This window comes from Cydia amplana, chromosome 7 (assembly GCF_948474715.1).
Source record: "Cydia amplana chromosome 7, ilCydAmpl1.1, whole genome shotgun sequence".
NCBI lineage: Eukaryota > Metazoa > Arthropoda > Insecta > Lepidoptera > Tortricidae > Cydia > Cydia amplana.
In genome coordinates this window covers 1,676,546-1,698,753 of record NC_086075.1, presented here as the reverse complement: position 1 = coordinate 1,698,753, position 22,208 = coordinate 1,676,546, and the positions used below count along the sequence as shown (strand labels likewise).

Genomic DNA, 22,208 nt, shown 5'->3' with positions numbered 1-22,208 from the left:
CCATACCTAATATTTATTTAAGTAATACTGTGCGAATAATATCGAATTAACTTTAGATTTTTAATTTGTAATGCCGCTCCTCTAATTTCTGGAAATGTTATTGTCTACGTTTTGTAAGAAAATCCTGAGCAGAATTCCTTGAAACGTCGACCGATTTAAGGATGTTTCACGCTACTCCGATTATTCACCGATCCAAATAATAACCCGACTAAATTATGTATTATTCAGTTGCTTAAGTTTTGATGTAGCCCCACCCTGCGTTTTCTATCGCATGTATAAAATTATAAATAAAGGGGAGTGGTCAGGAAGTGTTCGGATTAATCCCTGCTTTTTCCCGTCATCGGTCTAGATACGCGACTACTTTTCCATCTTCACCGCTTATGCGATGGTTGGCAGTCCTCAACTGTGCGTTTCTCCATAAACTTCCTGCCTCGCACAGCTAAACCGTGGAATGAACTGTCGCCCGCAGTATATCCGAACGGAGAGCTACGACCTTCAAGAAAAAAGCGTGCTCCAATCTTATATGCTGGCAACGGCAACTAAAACGCAGTTTAAAGTGCAGTCAAGTGTAAAAATATGGGTGCACAAATCATCTCAAAAGTAGCTCCTATGTCAGCGAATGGGACGTATTTTTTGAGTAAGTTGTCTACACCCGTGTTTTTACACTTGACTGTACAACCAACGTATTCATAAATAACTTACAAAGACTGCAACATAACTATAGTCCGTCTCTTTATCATTTGTCACCATACCTGTCACGTTCTAACAACTATGTTAGTGCGAAACTGACGCATGACATGACAGGTGATAAAAACACGACCATGATACCGCTGCAGCAGTGTTTCTTGGACAATAGTTGAAAAGCTCGTCCGTTTTCTCCTAATCATGACCAGAGGGCCTAGCCGAGCTGCCAATCGTTTGCGCCGTAGCGAACGAAACGGTAATGCCTCTCTATCACTTTTCTATATAAGTGTGACTGAGAGACATTAGCGTTTCGTTCGCTACGGCGCAAACGATTGGCATAGTGGCTAGGCCCCCTGATGACAGTCTAAAAAGTATACCTGACCTTTAAAATGTTCAAAATCAATTCAGCTGTCTAAAAAGAAATCAGGGAAACTACATAAAAGATGAATCAAGAATCTCATACTTTTCATAGTCGGAAAAACAGATTTTTCAAGGAATTTAATTATAATGAAATTCATAATTTCTCGTATAAACCCTTCGTTAATTAAGTCGCTAAAGCACCGCGGATATTAAAAGCCACTTACCCTACTTGCAAAGTCGTAAGAATTGCTCTACTAAATCCTATTACTGAGTAGATTCTCTAAGTCCACTTGCACTATCCCAATAACCCGGGGTTAACCGGAAAAACCGTTAACCCAGTGTCAAGTTTCACTGGTAACCATGGTAACGCCAGGTTTAACCGATTAACCCCGGGTTAGTGAGATGGTGCAAGTGGCCCTAAGGAGGTTATAGTTGCCATCCAAATGTTAGACACTGCAGACCTTGGAGGATATAACCAAACGGAGTAGCCATTAAATAACAGGCGTCTCCCTCTATCGAAACTCTATGACCAATGGTTACACATTGTATGGACTGACGTTTTTCTGACGTGGCTATTTTTACGTTACGTATACGTTTGACGTGCCCCTCCGCAAAAATCGGCAACTGTTTTGTACCAAATATGACAGACAAGACATAGGCAAGGCGTCTCCATTTGGTTATATTATATCCTCCAAGCTACAGACACAGGAGGTTCTATTGTTTTTTCTTTTGAGGTACGGACCCCTAAAAACATACATAGTATCAGAACGTACCCTCTTAGAGATCCAATCTTAATCGTTTTCTTTATCTTGGGTCCGCGTCGGTTCCAGACGAATCGATCGGATAGTTCTTTGTCACGCTCACGACCAAGTTTCGGGGAAAACCTAACGATATGTACCCTAGTGGGATTTTGAACAGCGCGCCATCGCCAAGCTGGACGTTTTGGAAACTTAAAATCCCATACTAAATTACACCGCAAACGCGTACACACATACATAATCATTTATTACAACCATGGTCATAGAGAAATATAGTAAGACAAGAGTGCTCACTCCATACATCAGTTCAGACTATTAATTTCAGTGTCTACATCTAGCATCGAGTAGCGGAACTATCATTACTGCTACTTGACAATAGATGTAGCACCGACCGGAAAGTCTTATCTCAACAGCATAAGACTTTTCGGTCGGTGCTACAACTATTGTCAAGTAGCAGTACTGATGTCTGATAGTTCCGCTACTCGATGCTAGATGCTAGTCTTTTTGGTACTAAAACTGATGTATAGAGTGAGCACTCTATGTATTTTTTTCTCTATGACCATGCATGGTACAATACAATACAATACAAATACTCTTCATTAAAAAAGCGCTGGTGGCCTAGCGGTAAGAGCGTGCGACTTGCAATCCGAAGGTCGCGGGTTCAAACCCCGGCTCGTACCAAAGAGTTTTTCGGAACTTATGTACGAAATATCATTTGATATTTACCAGTCGCTTTTCGGTGAAGGAAAACATCGTGAGGAAACCGGACTAATCCCAATACGGGCCTAGTCTACCCTCTGGGTTGGAAGGTCAGATGGCAGTCGCTTTAGTAAAAACTAGTGCCCACGCCAATTACTGGGATTAGTTGCCAAGCGGACCCCAGGCTCCCATGAGCCGTGGCAAAATGCCGGGACAACGCGAGGAACATAAGGATGAAGGAAGACAAATACTCTTCATTGCACACCTCACAATGTTCTTTTATTTTAGTCCGTACATACAGACATGGACACTACTAGGGCGGGCGTGAATGTAATTTACACTAGGGGTACCTACCTATCTTTATTTTGGTTATGATGGAACCGAATAAAGTATCCTTTCAAACAAAAAAATATATTGCAAGGCCGCCCTGTCGTATTAGAGAAATCGGGTAATCGGGGTCGGGAGAGGTTAAAAAATATATAGTTATCCCGACGAATTGTGAAAGAGGTTAGAAATCTTACAGTCAAAGAAAGCCAAATAAACTAAAATTCCGAGGAATTAAGAAACTTTTCCGTTTTGAAGTCTTATTTCTCTTAATTCTACTTTTTCTACAGTATATCGGTACAAACTCAAGTAATATTGTGTTACTATTTACCGGATTTACCCGCTTTTATAACAATCCAAGCTAGTCCGCAATTTCCTGCTAACGAATCTTGCCTTTTAACCTGAAATAGACTTTATCACTCACACAATAAGATCGATAATAGCAGAGACACATAATATCGAACATCTGTAATAGAAGCAGAACAATATTTCCATTATGGAGGATTGTTTGCGAAACATTTGATTTGAACATCTCTCTCGCTCAATGCTTTGATATCTGGAGTGTGAGAGAGATGAAAAATTGTGTTCGTCTTGTTTCTTATTGTGTATTCCATGAACGTGTATACATACCTATGAGTTCATATATATAATAGTTATATACAGCGTGTTTTTAATACAACCGCAAATTGAAACGAGGCGTACGTTTCGTAGGTTTTGTCTTATGAAAAGATTTTATAATACATGTTTACTTTAGCCTTAACTAACAGACATTTGTGATGTAAAAAAGGGGTTGCAAAATTTTATGAATAAAGGGGGTAATAGGTATGTGTGATGCTGATGACAGCAAGTCTTAAATGCTTCATCAAAAGGATTCTTATAATATTCTAGTGCTTTCTTTCATGGTCTGTCGTAATGTTAATGTTATTTAAACAGTCAACATCCCTATTGTAATAGTTTCGGTAGCTCAGTTGATAAAACGATGTAAGTACCTGATATCAAATTAGAAAAATTCTGCTACGAACAACGCGTAGCACGTATACCTGCTACGCATTTCTAATTCTGTACCCCTAGTGTAAATTTCAATATAACCACATCTATTAGGATCCTACCATCTATGGATTTTGAGTTACCAAAACGTCCCGCATGGCGCGCTGTTCAAAATCCCATACAAAAATAGACATAACATAACTCAAACGCGAACGCTCGTCGCGCTATCGAATGCAATTTAAACTTGGTTCTGTCTGTAGATAACTTCACAAAGTGTGAGCAAAAACGTCAAAAATCTATGAAAATATACCGGCTAACTATAGCTTTGTGACCCCTCCTTTTATCAGATTAAAGAAAAAGTGATTTATCAAAAGAAACCTTATTTATATAACGATGTAAGTGACGCCATTGACAAATAATATACTTACGCTTTTTTGAACAGGACAAATAATAGCAAGAGGTCACTGCCTAGCTATACCGAAACGTCATATCTCCATATTGAGACAAGTTAAAATGGATCTAAGTGCAGTGGCAGTGGGGTTCAGTTTCGAATGTCATAGTTACATATCATGTATCTTTAGTATAGACCTTTCATGTCTCTGTCAAGTAAAACCTTATTAGGGATAATCCATTTTTTTGTGTCTACATTTAGGTCGCGTTCCTTTTATATCAATTTCCATTTCAGTAATTTAAGTGTCATTTTCGTTTTAAGTCAATTTGTTTTGTCATTGAGTTTTAATAAGTGTCTTCTCATGTTCGTTAACAATTATGACAAGTTTCTAGACGGGTCTAACGCGAAATTTATTCAATTACCTTTATTTACCGACGTTTCGACACAGGTTTCACGGTCATGGTCGCGGCTAACTGATGTCCCAGCAAAATGTCAAAACAAAGATTTCTGAAACTACCCGACGAAAAGTGTATGAAAAAGAGAAACAAAAAAAGAAAAGAAAAAAAGAGAAAAGTGATACAGAAGTTAAAGCCAAAGGATCTATCTTCGGACGTGTGCGTGGATATTGTAAGTGTTGCGTGTCGGACTATTGACAATAATTAACAATATGCGAAGTGGGTGGTTTGAAAATGTGATGTCTACCCCAAACTCTTTCATACACTTTTCGTCGGGTAGTTTCACAAATCTCTGTTTTGACATTTTGCTGGGACATCAGCACCAGTTAGCCGCGACCATGACCAGTGAAACCTGTGTCGAAACGTCGGTAAATAAAGGTAATTGAATAAATTTCGCGTTAGACCCGTCTATAAATGTGAGTTAATATGTGTTCAAAACGCGAAGGTTTTAAATATCATAATACAAGTTTCCCCCTGAGTTCGTCTGTGTAGAGTGAATGAATGAATGATTTATTGCATATGAATATTAGGTAGAATCCGTTAAATAAGTAGGTATGTATAACACTTTAAACTCGCGTTTTGTACACATAACCCTAAAGGTAAAACAATGTAATTTAATTGCGTTAGACCCGTTAAAGACATTAATTATGTGTATAAGTAGTTGGGTACAATATTTTGGTTTTTTTCAGCAAGATTTCTACCTATACAAGTGTACATAGACTGTATATTTGCGTTGATTCGCAACTAATAGTAGTAAAAGTTCGCCAAATTACAGAACATTAATAATCGTGACCGTGACGATTTCCGTAACAAATACTACCCTATGTCCTTCCGGGGGACTTAACCCATCTACATAACATATTTAATCTAAATCTCCACAGCGGTTTAAGCGTGAAGTGACCGGTCCGACAGACGGACAGAGTAATTTTCGTATTTATAATATTAGTAAGGACCAGTAAGGATTTCGAGATAAGCTTTAATATAGCCTAGACTCTGAAAGCGACCCGCGATGATTGATATCTCTAAAATGTCTGCCGCAATTTCCGTAATCAATTCTGAACGTCTGTATCAGATAGCGTTCTAAAAATAACGCTATTTGTGGTAGTACAGAAAGATACAAACTCACTTCTCATTCATCCCAGGGGCGTAGTCAGTTATATAGAATCCCATCAAAAACATAAGTGTGAAATGAGAGCCAAGTTCAATATTAAGAATTTTCGTCGTTGTGGACTTCGCCGGAAAAAGAATTGAGATATATATGGGTGCCAAGTTCTAGTTTGCTTGGGGTGTGATTAAAGTTCAGGCTTTGACTTGGCTAGTTTTTCCCAACTCAAAATCCCAAACAAAATCTAGACACGCGGAAGCGTGTCAAGCGAAGTTCAAAAGAAAAAAGAATTGGCGACGCAGCGGCCGTGTGTTATATTACACGAACCATTGGGCCAAAACAAGCCAAGTCAAATCCTGAACTTCAATTACACCCCAAGCAAACTAATAGAACTTGGCACCCATATAGATCTCAATTCTTTTTCCGGGGAAGTCAACAACGACGAATATTCTTAATATTGAACTTGGCTCTCATTTCATATTTATGTTTTTGATGGGTTACTTACACTTAACGCAAACGCGTATGTCACGTCACGCTATCGAATGTACCTAATTTTACACTAGGGTTACAGATGCCTCTAGACAATTATTGTAATTCTGTAAAACAAAATGGAGTCTCCGATCTCAGGTAACTGTCTCGAAGTGTTTTCCGAAGGTCAGTGTTACCGCATACCCGCCCCTAAGATTGATTAGCTCAGGGGCTACCCCAATAGGCTTTATTGGGGCCACCCCAATAGACTATTGGGGTACCTACCAATAGACGTTCTTTTTACACGATAAAATTGGATTGCAGTAGGGTCGAGCATGTTCAAGGGTCTGTCATTTTGCCACTTTTGACAGTTAAGGCCTGTGCACACCGGATGCGTGAGCGTAGACGTGCACGTGCACATTCGCGTTGTAAGTAGTATACAGCGGCTGTAGCACGGCTGTAGCATGCCTGTCACGTTCTAACAAGTGGATAAGTGCAAAAGTGACGGGCATAGTGACAGGCGATAAAAATGTAACCATGCTGCGCCCGCAGATTCTTATGAGAAACGGCATACTGCTTGCGTGACGTGTGCGTAAATCATTGCCGTCTTCTATATAAGAGAAGAGAAACCTAGTAATGGAGAAATACCTACTTAGATGAGTTAATCGACGTGTGACATGCGAAATCGAAAATTCTATCTCTACATCATAGTCCAATAGTCAAAACAAAAATCGCTGTGGGTCGTTCAATAGTTAGTTATTCACCCCACGATCTGAATAATTAAGGTTTGACCTAGTCTCTAAAGACGCAGATATTCCAGATTAAGACAGTTAAACTAAAAGTCTGGTCACGAAACTCACGAAAAGCCAAGAAAGGCTAAGTATAACCGCAAAAATCGGAGTTCGCCAATTGCGGCCATCTTTCTCTTTTACTCCAATTAAGACGTAATTTGAGTGACAGAGAAAGATGCGGTTTGCGATGCCCTCTAATAAGACAGATATTTAACCAAAAGTCTGGCCACGAAAAGCCTGTTTCCTTAGATTAGAGCAATTCGTAAAGGATCAGTTAGCAAGAAAACGGATTGAGGTGTTTCTTGGTAAATGGTGGAGGTTCTGGTTCCGTTCCCAAAGGGTTAAAAACGGGACGTTCGACAACGGGAGACTCCTCTGTCCGTCTGTTTGTCTGTCCGTCTGTCTGTACGTTTGTCTGAGTGTCTGTCTGTCACCAGGCTGTATCTCATAAACCGTGATAGACAGTTGAAATTTTCACAGATGACGTATTTCTGTTGCCGCTATAACAACAAATACTAAAAGGTACGGAACCCTCGGTGGGCGCGTCCTACTCGCACTTGGCTGTTTATTATAACATCATAAATATTCAAAATCTTAGTTATAAACAAAGGACGCTACCACGAGGAATTTCATACATTGACCCGCATGCTCCTGTCTCTATCGCACGCGCGTAAAAAGTAGATTGTTGTCCCGCCCAGCATGATGCCGGCGGTCAATGACACTGTGCGAGCTGGACAGCAATATAATTATGCGCATGCAATAGAAAGCTTACGCCGTATAAATATAATGGCGCGATTGGCGTGTAGTTAAATATAGATTTAGGTCACTATAGTACTATAGTTACTATAGTTCTAAAGCTTGAAAAATCGAACTCGGTCAACTAGAAAGGCGCTATCAAGGATCAGACAGCATGTCGGTAACAACTAGGGGAGACTAATATAGAAAAGTCGCCCTTCTAGACGCAACCATGCATAATATACCTTATGTCAAAGGGAATAGAGTTGGAAATTGTATGAGATTCTTTTTAATACTGGCTGCTAGTAACGCTAAAGACACAACCATGAATAATATACCTTATGTCAAAGGAAATAGAGTTGTAAATTGTATGAGATTTTTAACACTGGCTAGCTCTAAAGTCAAGTTGACTTAAGTACACATGAATAGTTACGCTATTCTGGAACGTAGTACTCTAGTAATAAGAACTATGGCCGCATTGGTTGTCAGCAGAGCTTATAAAGTGCAGTATTTTGCTTGGATTCATTTGAAAAAGGTAAAGCGAGGGTAAAGGTAGTCGCACATTGAACACAATGCCAAAGGTTACATTACGTTACATACATTACAGGTTTTTAGGATATAATTTGTTTCAAATCCCATATGGAATAGATCTGTCAAAATGACATTCGCGCTGTTCCTGAAGGGCTATGATGGCCGTCTCTTTATCATTTGTCACCATGCCTGTCACGTTCTAACAACTATATAAGTGCGAAAGTGACGCATGACATGACAGGTGATAAAAACACGACCATGATACCGCGGCTGCTCATCCTTTTGTGGTTATCAATCGAATATCAGGTCGAATACTTTCAAACTGACGGGCTAGCATGAGTTGCGTTCTCGCGCGCGACTCCACACTTGAAGTGCGCGCGAGAACGCAACTCGTGCTAGACCGCCTGTTATCCAAATGAGATTGCTAGAATCGTAGAATTCATAGAGCCCAATACAACATCGGAATATTGGCAAAAAAAAATCAGTCCTGAATTTTGCGGGACTTTCTAAGTACAGTCGCCATCAGATACATCCGAGCGGCTAAGGCGCTTACAAATATCTGAACACGCCTCTATTGTTAAGGCGTTAGAGTGCTTGTTCAGATATTGTGAACACCTTGGCCGCTCCGATATATCTGATGGCGACTGTATAGGTATTATTGGTAGTTACCTATTTTGTTTGTCATTGGAGTATATACCGCCACTTGTACTTAAAACCGAAAAATTTAGACGTCCCGAAAAATTCAGGTCGTGTGGTCATCTAGATACAATCTTGAACTGTGGAACATCATATGTGACATTATCTATGAAAAGGGACCTTATTGTCGATAGCGCTTACGCCATTATATGCCATTATTAACGATGCGCCGATATAAATACAATGCCGCGCGACGCTGTGCGGCGTAAGCGCCATCGACAATAAGGTCCCTTTTCATAGATAATGCCCCATATTTGACTTAAATGTGTTGTCCCCAGCGCTGAAGGCGTGTCGCTTGTGATGTCGGCATGGAGGTGGTGCTCCCCCTGGCGGTGGTGTGCGTGCTGGCCGTGAGCGGCGCCCCCAACGCGACGCGCCGCCACCCGGCCCGGCCGGACCCGACGCGGCCCGACCTCGAACCCGAGGACGATGAGCACCACCTGGACTATTATGATGAGGAGCGGATTAATATATCAGGTGAGAACCCAAGTAGCCCGACAAAACTCGAGCCGACCCGATTAAACCCAAGTCAACCTCCGAGCCAACCTGACCAGTCCTGGCAAAACGTAGGGACACAACTGGTAAATATTTGGCATACCAAATATTAACAGTTGACCGAGGAACCGAGTGACCGAGTTGACCGGTAAATTAAAGGTGTTACTCATAAGTAACACCTTTAATTTACCGGTCAACTCGGTCACTCGATTCCTCGGTCAACTGTTAATATTTGGTATGCCAAATATTTACCAGTTGTGTCCCTACGTTTTGCCAGGACTGGTCAGGTTGGCTCGGAGGTTGACTTGACTCGGGTTTAATCGGGTCGGTAACACCTTTAATTTACCGGTTTACTGTTTCCATAGTACAATAAAAATGTACATTTTTTATTGGTTTGCATTCCCTGACAAGAACCGAGATGATTCGACAAAACCCGAGTCGACCCCCTAGAAGAAGAGAGTTTAGAAGAATAAAATTTGACATTGTTTGCATTACGAGTATATCTATTCATATAATTAATAATGATAACCTGTCATGAAAGGAGAAACTTTATGCACTGCAATATTGCAAGCTTTATCGGCTGCATAATAAAATGCATCTCAAAGGCGAACGGGTCGATTTATTCCAATTTCGTGCCTCACGTTTATACAGTACGGATGTCTACCGTCTCCAATTCTCCCTCAATCGCTCAAAGGTTAACTGGAAGAGATCCCGTAAAGGACTAATGACGAATGTTATTTTTCCTGTTTTATTTTGATTTTTGTACAATAAAGTGTTTTACTATACAACTACTTTTCGTCATTTCGCCATCGCGATACATATTTACTTTTCGTTTGTTTTGTCGATGTATGACTCTTAACCAGCAACGTGAACTTTAAGCTGCCTAAATTTGTGCCCATTTAAGAGTTATAAGAGCAGAAAACTCGCTAATTCTGCTCTTTAACCGCTTTTATAATCAGCTTCAAGCGTATTCGTATTCCATTATTCGGCTGCTATACCGCTATCTGTGCTACTTGGGTGTCATCTTGGCTAGCCCCCCGGTACCCAACAGAGCATTATGCAGTAATAAGGCGTGCCAAACACGATCTATAGCTGGCAGGCTGCCACGGCTGACTCCAATACCGATCGGTAATGAAAGGGCTGATTGAAACCTAGGTCATGCCAGTATTTTGGAGTTAAGAGCCAACAGAAGTGGTCATTTCTCCATACAAACGTACTCGACTGTTTCCTCCGTGGGTTTTGAAGCTAGAGCAATGATTTTTTCAACACAGATTAATATTGTCAATATCTGTGTCGGACCGTTTTGCTTTTTTTGATATTTTTGTTTTTTAAGGCGCTAGAGCCCTTTAAAAATGGCCAAAATGGCCTAATTGACTATGCCTCAATGAGAGGCGTGCTATTCAAAACTGATATCAATTAGTCAAAAAAGCAAAACGGTCCGACACAGATAAAGTCATTATCATTTAGATTTCCAAATTTGGTTACGATTGGTTAAGTTTTGAAGGAGGAAACAGTCGAGTACGAAACCTCGATTTTTGAGATTTTTACGCAGGATTTTCGCCTTGTCCTTATCGCACTAGTTTTAGGAGCCGCTTCCGTTAGCGAGACGGGTATATTTACCTAAAATATTTAAATCTTAGCTCCTGTTGGCTCTTAAGCTAAAGTTTGGAAAACTATTAGATTTGATTATATTAGACTAGCGGGCCCGGACCCGGCCCGGCTTCGCACGGGACAAGAAGATATTACCTATGTAGGTTAGGCAGGTACATTTTTGTAAAATCGGTGACAAATTTTAGTGACATTTTAATATTTCATGAAAATACCATCATAATTCAAGCGCATTAATATATAATTATTGTGTTGTATTAAAACATCATGTCATGTCAAACATTCAATCCAAAAGCCCAAACTTTGGATTATAAGCCTTACATGATCTCGTCTTAAAATAGCGTACCTACGTAAATTATTGCGTATAGGATCATGATATCGGCTACTTGGTAACTTAGTTTAGTAACTACTTTTAGTATTAAGGAGGGCAGTGAAATAATTACAATTCTTAAAAAAGTTTTTGAGGACTTGGTAGCTTAGTTGTTACTAAGTAAAACAATTACATAAGAATAGGCCTTGGCAACCTGCCACACAGCTGACTAACATTAGTTTTGAAAGTACTTAATTGAAACTAGGCGATGCCAGCATTTTAGAGATAAAAAATTGATTTCGGCGGGCATAGATTTTCTCATCATACATCTTAGGTATTGTTAAAATTGGGTTTTTTGCAAGTAGGTACATATCAGGCAGTGGAAAGAATTTTAACTCTACATTAATTTACTTGCCATAACGTACGTAACATAACCTTAAATTACAGCTGTTAAATTTTAATTTACCCTACTGTTAAATCATTGTACCTAAAACATATCTCGTAACAAACCCAAATAACAAAACACAAACTGAAATAAAGCATTATACTGGTAATGCCACACAATGCCAAAAACGCAGAGCAAACCTAACAATTCTCGCTGAACTATTGTGTCGCGTGGCAATTGCTGGTTCTGCTGGTTGACGATTGCATTCGGAGTTTTACTAACTTTTCGCAGACCGCAGCGGGCGACAAGTGTCGGAATATATACATGTAGGTATATAGATGTGTTTTATAACGTTTGAAAACTTCGCTGTGCTTTATAAGCTGTTATTTAAATGCGGTAAGCGTATTAGTGTGCGTTTTGCTTGTTGGATATCATCCAACGAGTGGAAATACTATAATTTTGTACTCGCGGCTATTAGATATCTATAGATGTTTTCTACACATAAGACAATCTATTTTCCACCAAAGCATACTATTACTTATTCTGTGACCAAAGCGCAACTCGAATGAGATTACTCGACTGCTTAAAAGCAGTGAGCATAATCGATTTTGCTACGAGCGTGAGAGAAAATTTATATGATAGGTTTCCAGCTTACACTTTTTAGTTTTTGGGCAAGTATAAGGCAAGTATAAGCAAAGTCTGGACTTTGCTTTCCTTATAAAGCTTATACCTTATACTTACCTTATACTTGCCCAAAAACTAAAAAGTGTAAGCTGGAAACCTATCATATAAATTTTCTCTCACGCTCGAACCAGAACATTCGCCAGAACATGCAACATCCAGATATTGCATGTTCTGGAGCAACATGTAGCTAAGTTTAATTAAGCAGTTGAAGAGATATCGAACTTGGCTCTCTTGTTACACAATAACTTTTCTCCGAATTATTAGTTCTACTAAATACTCTGCCCACTTTGTCTTGACGAATTGCTCTAGTGACCTCTTTGCACATAAATCAGCATCAATTCAGTTAAGGTCGGTTCTGCTGCCCTACTTGAGAAGCAGTAAGTAGACAGAGAGCTAGCTCAGAAAAAGGATACAATTTTAAGAGCAAGGAAGCTCTAGTCAAATAGTTTCGCTATCTTGGTTACCTAGAATTAGATTCATTGCGTCTGACAGCTATTTGTAGGTCAGAGCAAAGTTTTAAAGTCAACCAAAAACTCTAGCCTTTCATAAAGATTCCATAAACTGTAAGAGGAATTGATGAGTTTCACTGACACCACATTCATACTTCTATGCAGGGGTGGTACCTACCTCTCTGCAGCTGACTACTACTTATCCATGTTACTAGTTCCGGGCGTCTGTCCGTCTGTCTGTCAAGAAACTAAAGGGATTCCTTGCTCTCAAAACTCTATACGTTTTCCGCGACTATCTCTTAGCATTCTTAGCCCATAGAGAAAGCGACAGTGTGTAATTAAGGGGAATCACGAGATTGCGTGATCCGGCGCCCTCGGCACTATCCAAATAAAATGTAAAGTTTTGCGTGTCCCGGTCTGAATAGACAAACGGCCTGTTTAAATGGATCAATCCTTTTGACAAAACGACATAATTCCGATTCGTGTTATAGATATGAAAGTGACGAAAGTCTTGCTCACGCCATCGCTCGTGCATAAATTGTCACGTCGACGCGAAATTTAATGTAGGTAGGTACTTAAATATATTTTCAATTAAAAGGAAAGTAAACGATATGATACAAGGACAGACATTATAATTTTTTTTTACTTTAATGAAAGAAACCTACGTAGACTATTCTTAGTTATGGAAAAAACTGCACTTTGATGACAGTAATCCTTTTTCACGACTAAAGATCTTTTCTCGAAACCCCCAATATGAATCTTTTAGAAGCCAAGGCATAGCAAAATCTCTTCAAAAAACCGGCCAAGTGCGAGTCGGACTCGCGCACGGAGGGTTCCGCACCATCAACAAAAAATAGAGCAAAACAAGCAAAAAAACGGTCACCCATCCAAGTACTGACCCCGCCCGACGTTGCTTAACTTCGATCAAAAATCACGTGTATGGGAGCCCGACTTAAATCTTTATTTTATTCTGTTTTTAGTATTTGTTGTTATAGCGGCAACAGAAATACATCATCTGTGAAAATTTCAACTGTCTAGCTATCACGGTTCGTGAGATACAGCCTGGTGACAGACGGACGGACGGACGGACGGACGGACGGACGGACGGACGGACAGCGGAGTCTTAGTAATAGGGTCCCGTTTTTACCCTTTGGGTACGGAACCCTAAAAAAGCAATTCTATACCAAAATTTCACATTTAATCAATTTTAAAGAATTAGGTATATTGTCAATTGATAGAAAATGGCTAATACTCAATAATTATAACGATTATTAACAATACAAGTGTATTTAATTCAGATTTAAATGGACACGCAACGCAATCCCCTGTCACAACTTTGTTAAGCCAAAGAGCCGAAGTGCCGTAAAGTTTTTGAACAAGCAATTTATTTCACAGGCACAGCAATACATCAGCAGCTGTGTAATAAATAACAGAATATTTACATAACACACTATGTAATGTACCTACATAAAGTTCTTTTAACTGGCTGTATATCAAACAGTCACACTATAAATATTTGTGGGTCATTTTATTTTACTTTTTCACGACCGTTAAAGTATTGTCAGAAAAAAGTATGATAAATATTGAATTCTTGTATAAAATTGTACCTGAAATTGTACCTAATTTGTTGACCAAAATTCACTTATTAATATTGATTAATGTAAAAAGACGGTAACACAGTGGTAATCGCCTTATTTTCATACAAATCGGAAGACAATCAAGACCACGGAGTTACTGTGAATAAGAATATTTACAATAGTTATTTATTGCTTATCACGAATAAAATACTTGATTCTGATTCTGATTCTATATGTTATAGTATTCTAAAATATACATAAAACAAAAAAGCGAATGGCCCTTGTAACGAATGGGCAGCGGCCGGACTGAGTTTGTTTTCCTTCAAGTTATTAACATTTTTAATTTACAACGCGCAAGACAGAGAAGTGCACTTGTAATAGTTCAAAATACTTAGTTGGATTGAGTACGTAATTATATATATGTACTAGTAACAGTAGTAACTAGATGCACCATATGTATGTTAATACAACCATGTCGCTGTCAAGCTGTCACCACACATTAGATCTTAATTTAATAAAATTAGTAGGTATGAGACCGCGACCACTCGCTTTAGTTCCGCGTGGTTCCGCCCACGGTTACAACTAACTTGTGAATTACAAATCGAAATAATCGTTTTACATTATATTAATAATTAATAAGCATGTTTACCATGCTGTTGTAGCTTCGTAGGCAGGGTCGCTATCAAGACCAAGTAGGTTAAAGTAGCCGGCAAACATACTTAGCTCTGACGTAGCTCACTAACACATACATAGTTTAGCTATAAACGCACTTTGATTGAGCATTCACTCAAGACTAATTCAATCTACTTTGCGGTCTTACTTCCTAAGCGCCTACGTAAAACATTATAGCAACTAGCAACTACTTATTCCAACATTTTGCTAGCATAATTAAGAAACTAATTGCATATATAGATCTAAGTATAAATGTAGTATCACTCAAGCCGATTTCGATTTACTTTGTCGCATTAAATTTTTCCCAAGCGCATATGTAAAATATTACAGCAACCAGTGATTCCAGCACTTTGCTGCCATAATTAAGTACCTAGGCGTTTTAAGATACTCGTAACTAACAATACCTACTTATATATTAGATCGGCTGTAAAGGCACGATTATTTAAAATTCAATCAAAATTTTGTCGTATTATCGTTCTACTTCCCAAGCGCCTACGTAAAAAAATACAGCAACCAGTTATTCCAGCAACTTTGCTAGCATAATTAAGCAGGCGTTTTAAAATAGTGAAAATAAAAACGTGAAGTTTGAAACGCAATAACGGTAGTGTGCCAAGGCCCGGCGGCTGGCGAGTGGCCAGGCTGCAGATGTCACACCGCTAATGCTTGCCGAGTTTTATTGTGGAAGTGTGAACTTTAAAGCCCGCATATTGTCGGCCGTTTTATATGGGAAATATTGCTGGGGTTTAAGCTTACATAATCATGTTTTTGAGGACAAGGGTTGCGGGTGTTTTGCGAATTTATTTTTAATGAGTCGGACGGTTTTTTGTTGCAGTATCCATATCTCTGAGGCTTATAAAGGACATCTCGTTTATATTTAGACATTCAAAATGAGTTAGCTCAACCATAATATGCATATACCAAGAAGTAAGCTCTTTTGGATGGATGGTGTCACGTAAAATGTTTGTAGACATTTTTTGAAAACTACGGTAAAGACATATTTCTTCAATAATTTTTTTTAAATTAAGCCCAAGCAAAAGAGATTTGAAAGAACCAGATTAAGGCCCCTTGATAGCCAGAGTTGCCACATAATATACAGCGCCATCCAACGACATATATGTACTCGTATGTCGGGTGTTAAATGTGAGGTACTAATTTTACATAAGTACCTATATTTTACTGTCAATAACTCGGTGATACTTACAATCCTCCTGATGACCAGCGTCCTACACGTAGTACATCGGCCTCAATTAAGGTTTGACTTTTTGTCCATTTGACAGAGTTCAATTCTAGCTGGCAATTTATGATAACCAGTCGTGAGGAGGCTTAACTAATCGAACCCTGAATACCTATCACAAAGCTATCTGTAAGCCTGCCTCGATTCAAAGCAGTCCTTGAAAAGAAACTCAAACAGCTATCGTATAAAGATCGACCCTTCCGGGCTCGCATCTAAGGCTAACAAGTTTCTGTCTTCGAAAATTTTCCTATTTTAACTTCGTAAAGCTGAAGCTTTGGCTAAGTTAAGAGATAAATAAATAAATTTTAGATATTCACTGTTTCTGACTAATTTGTTTCTTCTGTACCTATCAAAAGAATATTTAAGTTAAGAATATTGCTGAAATAGGTCACACAATTTCGGTACATTATGTCGGTACAATAAAAGTTACAATTCCTACCCAATCATAAAATTCGCTAAAGAGAAGAATTACTCTTGTTTTTCGCTGTATGAACCCAATTACAAACATCGGGTTATAAATGAAGACTTAGCTGGTAGTGTATATAATTAAATTATAAATGTAAGTAATGTAGGTACTTACTCACCTAATCTATTTTGAGTTTCGACAGATCCTTTCTTTCACGCCGAAAACACGCCGTCAGTAAATTATAATTAAAATCTAATTTATATTTTGTTAATTACCTCAAAGCAGTTCAAAGACAGACTGGCCAAGGACATTTCATAATTTTGGGGTTAACAAAAGCTCCTGCCCTGTTTAAATACTACGGTACCTAATTACGACGAGATTGCTCTCGCATTTTGAACAGGCGCAAATTTTAATTAGTTGGATTAAAATTTTATACATTTTACAATGGTAATTAATGCAGAATTGCAGATTTAAGTTCGGTCTCGATAGTTTTTAGTTAGTTTATTAGTTATACAGTAGTTAGATGCGCACAAAATTTAAATAATCCTAATTAAAGTGGCATTCTATGGAACTTGCTAACTATATAAACAAACGGCCATATTAAATTGTCTCTGAATGTCAATTTATAATACTAGTAACTTTTGTTTACATAGTTAGCAAGTTCTATAGAATGACACTTTATCAATGGCCTTTATTATATTGACGTCAAAATTCTATGAAATTATAACATATAAATAACACTTACACAGTCTGGGCTATCAAAATCGCTGCAGACTTATCTTGGTCTATACTGAAAATCGTAATTAGATTCCAAAAAAAGTAAGACAATGTTGCCACTTTTTACTAGCGCGTCTTGTATTTATGTAAAAATAAGTAAATAAAACTACTTTTTTTAAATCGTAGGAGTAAAATTACCAATAAATAAATTATCTTAGTGTGTTCATTTATAAAAAGGAATTTACTATTATACAAACAAATTATTGCAGTGGCAACATTGTCTTACTTTTTTTGGAATCTAATTACGATTTTCAGTTTAACACTAAAACCCGCGCGTTCGCTTAATCTTTGATTGCAAGTTTCACTTCACGCGACGCGCTGTCTTTTTTAGTTTCCTTAATGGAAATATCCGAATTACCTTTAGGTTACCCAGCGTTATATAAGATAACATTCCGAATGAATTAAGACATTTAAAGGATATGGTACAAGTTTTAAAAGTAAAGTATTTAAATATTTAGTTGACAAAACATATTATAGTGTAAGCGATTTTTTGTTAAACTATAAGTACTACATCATTCACACCTTCGATGAGCCTGAACAATTACCTAAACGGCCTACAAACATATGTACCTAAGCCCTAACTGTTACGTAAAGCTAGCTAGGGTTGTCGCAACCTCACCCATCCCCCATTTCAAAATAACGTCGTCTTTTTTTAGGGTTCCGTATCCAAAGGGAAAAAACCCCTATTACTAAGACTCCTCGGTCCGTCTGTTCGTCTGTTTGTCTGTCACCAGGCTGTACTTATCTTATGAACCGTGATCTAGCTATCAGTTGACATTTTCACAGACGATGTAATTCTGTTGCCGCTATTACAACAAATACTAAAAACAGAATAAAATAAATATTTAAGTGGGTCTCCTATACAACAAACGTTTTTTTTTGCCGTTTTTTGCGTAATGGCCTTACCCTTCGTATTCGAGTCCGACTCGCACTTGGCCAGTTTTTATTTAATCATTAGTGTTCCGTCGAGGAACAGATTAGTATTAATTAATTTCTATGCATATTTAGATAGGTATTTTTTCTTACATACAAAGCAACACAATTAGGATAGAATATATTTTCATGTATGTTAGCGAGATGTTTTTGAGTTGGCAACTACATTTATCTCAAAGCCCTTACTTCCGGCGCGACCTATGACCGCGCCACCTAGCGAAGATAAAAAAAACTTCTCCTGCCGTTGAATCGAAATGGCTGCGATCGCTCCGCGCTCCGGTTAAAATAATTCATATCTCGAGTTCTGTCGCTGCAATTTAAGTGAAAATCAACCAGAAAGTACTCAGTGACCCAGTGCCCCTCATGGATATATGCAGCTGTCGATAAAAGCAGAGGATTTCCAAATCACCATACATAGACCACCACGCGGTCCGCCAAGGCGCTTCTGGATTTATGTAAGTTTGACCTCTCAATATATATCGCCGCTACATAGTTTTTTGATCCGTTCGATCCGGATCTTTCTTTCTCTGGTTGTGTTGCTTTTGTAATTTGCGGTATTTCGTACCCAGTTTTTCATTTAGACACGTTTGTAGTTCAATTTAGTATTGTCATTTCCGCCATCTTTGTCTCGCAAAATGGTCCCAAACCCTACAGACGGCAATGCTGAAGCCGACACATCGTGTATTACACAAGACATATTCGAACGAGATCTAATTCTCGACGAATTATTAGATCAATTCCGTTCACGAACAACAGATTTAACAGTGCATCAGCGAAAGTTTACTAAGATTCAAACTAAAATCGAAAAAGCGTTAATTAAATTGCAAAGCTTCAACAAAGAAGCCAATATTAAGATTCGTAACGATTTTAACGACTTGTATTACGCGATAGTTACACATCTAAATAATCTAAAGGAGGTAGACGTAGAAAGGCGTCGCGCGAGCCGCGTACTTACCCCCAACGATACGCTTAGCAACGATCGTCGAAATTTACCCAAATTATCGCTTCCCGAATATCACGGTGAACCGACTGGTTGGCCTGCCTTTTTCGATTTATTTCAATCGCTGGTACACAATAACAATGCCTACACGGATGCGGAGAAGTTTAGGTATTTGCTCCTTTCCGTTAAAAACGAGCCACATAATTTAATTAAATCAATTCCCATAACGGAAAGTAATTATGCAATTGCGCTCGATATTCTAAAGTCTCGTTATGACAATAAACGCATTATCGCATCACAACATCTGGATAAGTTGTTCGATATAGATATTTGTTCCGCGCGATCAGCTGTTGCTATGAGAAATTTACTAAATGTTTATCATGAAAACATAAAGGCTCTGGAAGTAATGGACTTTCCGGTTAAGGAATGGGACTTCGTTCTGTTAAATTTATTGTTACGTAAGATTCCCGTTAATACCCGAAAAGAATATGAACGTTCCTTAACCAACCCGGGCGAAATACCTAAAGTTCAAGGCCTAATTGCTTTCCTCGAACGCGAACTTTCCGCGGAACAGATGATTTCAGTTTCCAATACACAGTCCACTCGAAACAATTCCTTAAGTAGTAAAAATAACCCAAATTTAAATTCAAATCAAATAACACCCAAGCGTGTTTTTGCAACAAGTACGGCGTCAGCCCAAAGTCGACCTTACAACGATACAAATAAGGTTCGATCTTGCTTGAAGTGTAAAGGAATGCACTCACTTAATAAATGTTTGGAGTTTCTAGACTTATCAATCCAAGATAGATTTGCATTTGTTCAAACAAATAATGTATGTTACAATTGTTTATGCCCCGGGCACGACTTAAGGAATTGTAAATCAAGTTTTAAGTGTCGTAAGTGCAATAAAAGACACCATACGTTAATTCATTTAGAATCAAACATTCCGCGACCGGCTATCAATGAAGCTGCGGAATCAGTTGCCGTCTCGCTCGCTCTTACGGAGCAGCCCGGCCCTAGCAGCCCGTCTGCAGTTCACGGCGTAAACGAACAGAGTTTAGGTAATGTAGGTAAACGGCCTAGCACGGTTCTATTGTCAACAGCGTTGGTTGACCTTTATTACGAAGGCAATAAAATTGCTACTATTCGCTGTATGATAGATGGGGGTTCACAAGCAGCTCTAATTACAGAATCGTGTATGCAACGACTTAATTTACCGCGACATCACGATAGCGAGCCTTTGGTCGGTGTCGGCGACTTGCCGCTGGAACCTAGGGGTACCTTCGTGTGCTCAATTTCGCCTAAGGGCAAACAAAGTCCGATTATTCCGTTAGAGGCTTCTATTCTGGCGAAGTTAACCCGCCAAATGCCTAGTGTACCACTAGCACCTCTCGCTGATTGGCCTCATTTGCAGGGCCTCGCTTTGGCCGACCCTGAATTTCATAAACCTCAGCCGGTTGATATGATACTAGGCGAGGATATCTTCATGGATATTGTTCGCGATGGCATTGTCAGGGGTAAACCTGGAACGCCCACCGCAATTAATAGTGTGTTTGGTTATTTGCTAGGAGGTAAAGTGAACTTTACTTCCAATGTTTCGACTCCACGCCATACTTGTTTTACGTCGTTCGACAACGACAATCTTCAGAAGTTTTGGGAGCTGGAGTCAGTACCAGAGTTGCGGAGTTACACTCCCGAAGAAAAGCTATGCGAATCCTTTTTTCAAAAGACGCATAAGCGCGACGACACAGGGCGATACGTAGTCGCTCTGCCATTCAAGCCCGACGCACCGCCGCTCGGCGAGTCTCGGCAAATTTCTCTAGCACGATTCCATAAATTGGAATACCGTCTAGAACGTAACCCCCAGTTGAAGGCGGATTATCACGCGTGCCTCCAGGAGTACGTGGATCTCAACCACATGGAGCTCGCGGACGATAACCCCCCCACTGGCGCGAGTTATTACCTACCCCACCATTCTGTGTCAAAAATTTCCGAAACTACACGCACACGCGTAGTATATGATGCTGGGTGTCGCACGACAAGTGGACACTCCTTGAACGACACCTTGTTGACGGGTCCTAAGTTACACTTAGACATCGTTGACGTTCTTCTAAAGTTCAGAGTGCATAACATTGCATTTTGTTCCGACATCAAACAGATGTATCGCAATATTCTTGTGCGTGAAAGTGATAGGGACTTTCAGCGCATCCTTTGGCGTCAATCGCCCGAGGAGCCTCTGCGCGACTATAGGCTTCGTACCGTTACATTCGGTGTAAGTAGTTCCCCCTATCTCGCATTACGCACAATCAAACAGCTAGCTCATGATGAAGCTGAGCGTTTCCCACTCGCCTCACCAGTCTTACTAAATGACGTCTTTGTCGACGATGTGGTGACCGGTGCAGATACCATAGCCGAGGCCCTCGCTCTGCAGCAGGAGCTGATAGGTATTTGTGCCACGGCCGGGTTCGAATTACGTAAATGGCAAAGTAACTCGCCCGCTATTCTCGCTGGTACGCGATCCCCAGATTCTCATGGTGAGCGGCGCGATAATGTTCATTTTGCCGAAATGGAAAATGACAAAGGGGTCAAAGTCCTTGGACTTCAATGGAATCCGGGATCAGACTCATTTAGTTTCAAAGTACAAAGTACTTCTAAGGCCTGTACGAAGCGGGCAATTCTCTCGGAAATTGCAAAAATTTACGACCCACTCGGGTTATTATCTCCGGTAACATTGTTTGCCAAACATCTAATTCA

General features: G+C 39.4%; 1 protein-coding gene across 1 annotated transcript in view; it reads left to right on the top strand.

Annotated features, from left to right (window-relative positions):
* The window catches only part of LOC134649411 (uncharacterized), a 47,430-nt gene that overhangs the window by 8,413 nt on the left and 16,809 nt on the right, over positions 1-22,208 (top strand). Inside the window, exon 2 of the mRNA XM_063504160.1 lies at positions 9,263-9,461. Coding sequence (XP_063360230.1) covers positions 9,293-9,461 — 169 coding nt within the window. The 5' untranslated portion in view covers positions 9,263-9,292. The remainder of the gene's footprint in view (positions 1-9,262; positions 9,462-22,208) is intronic.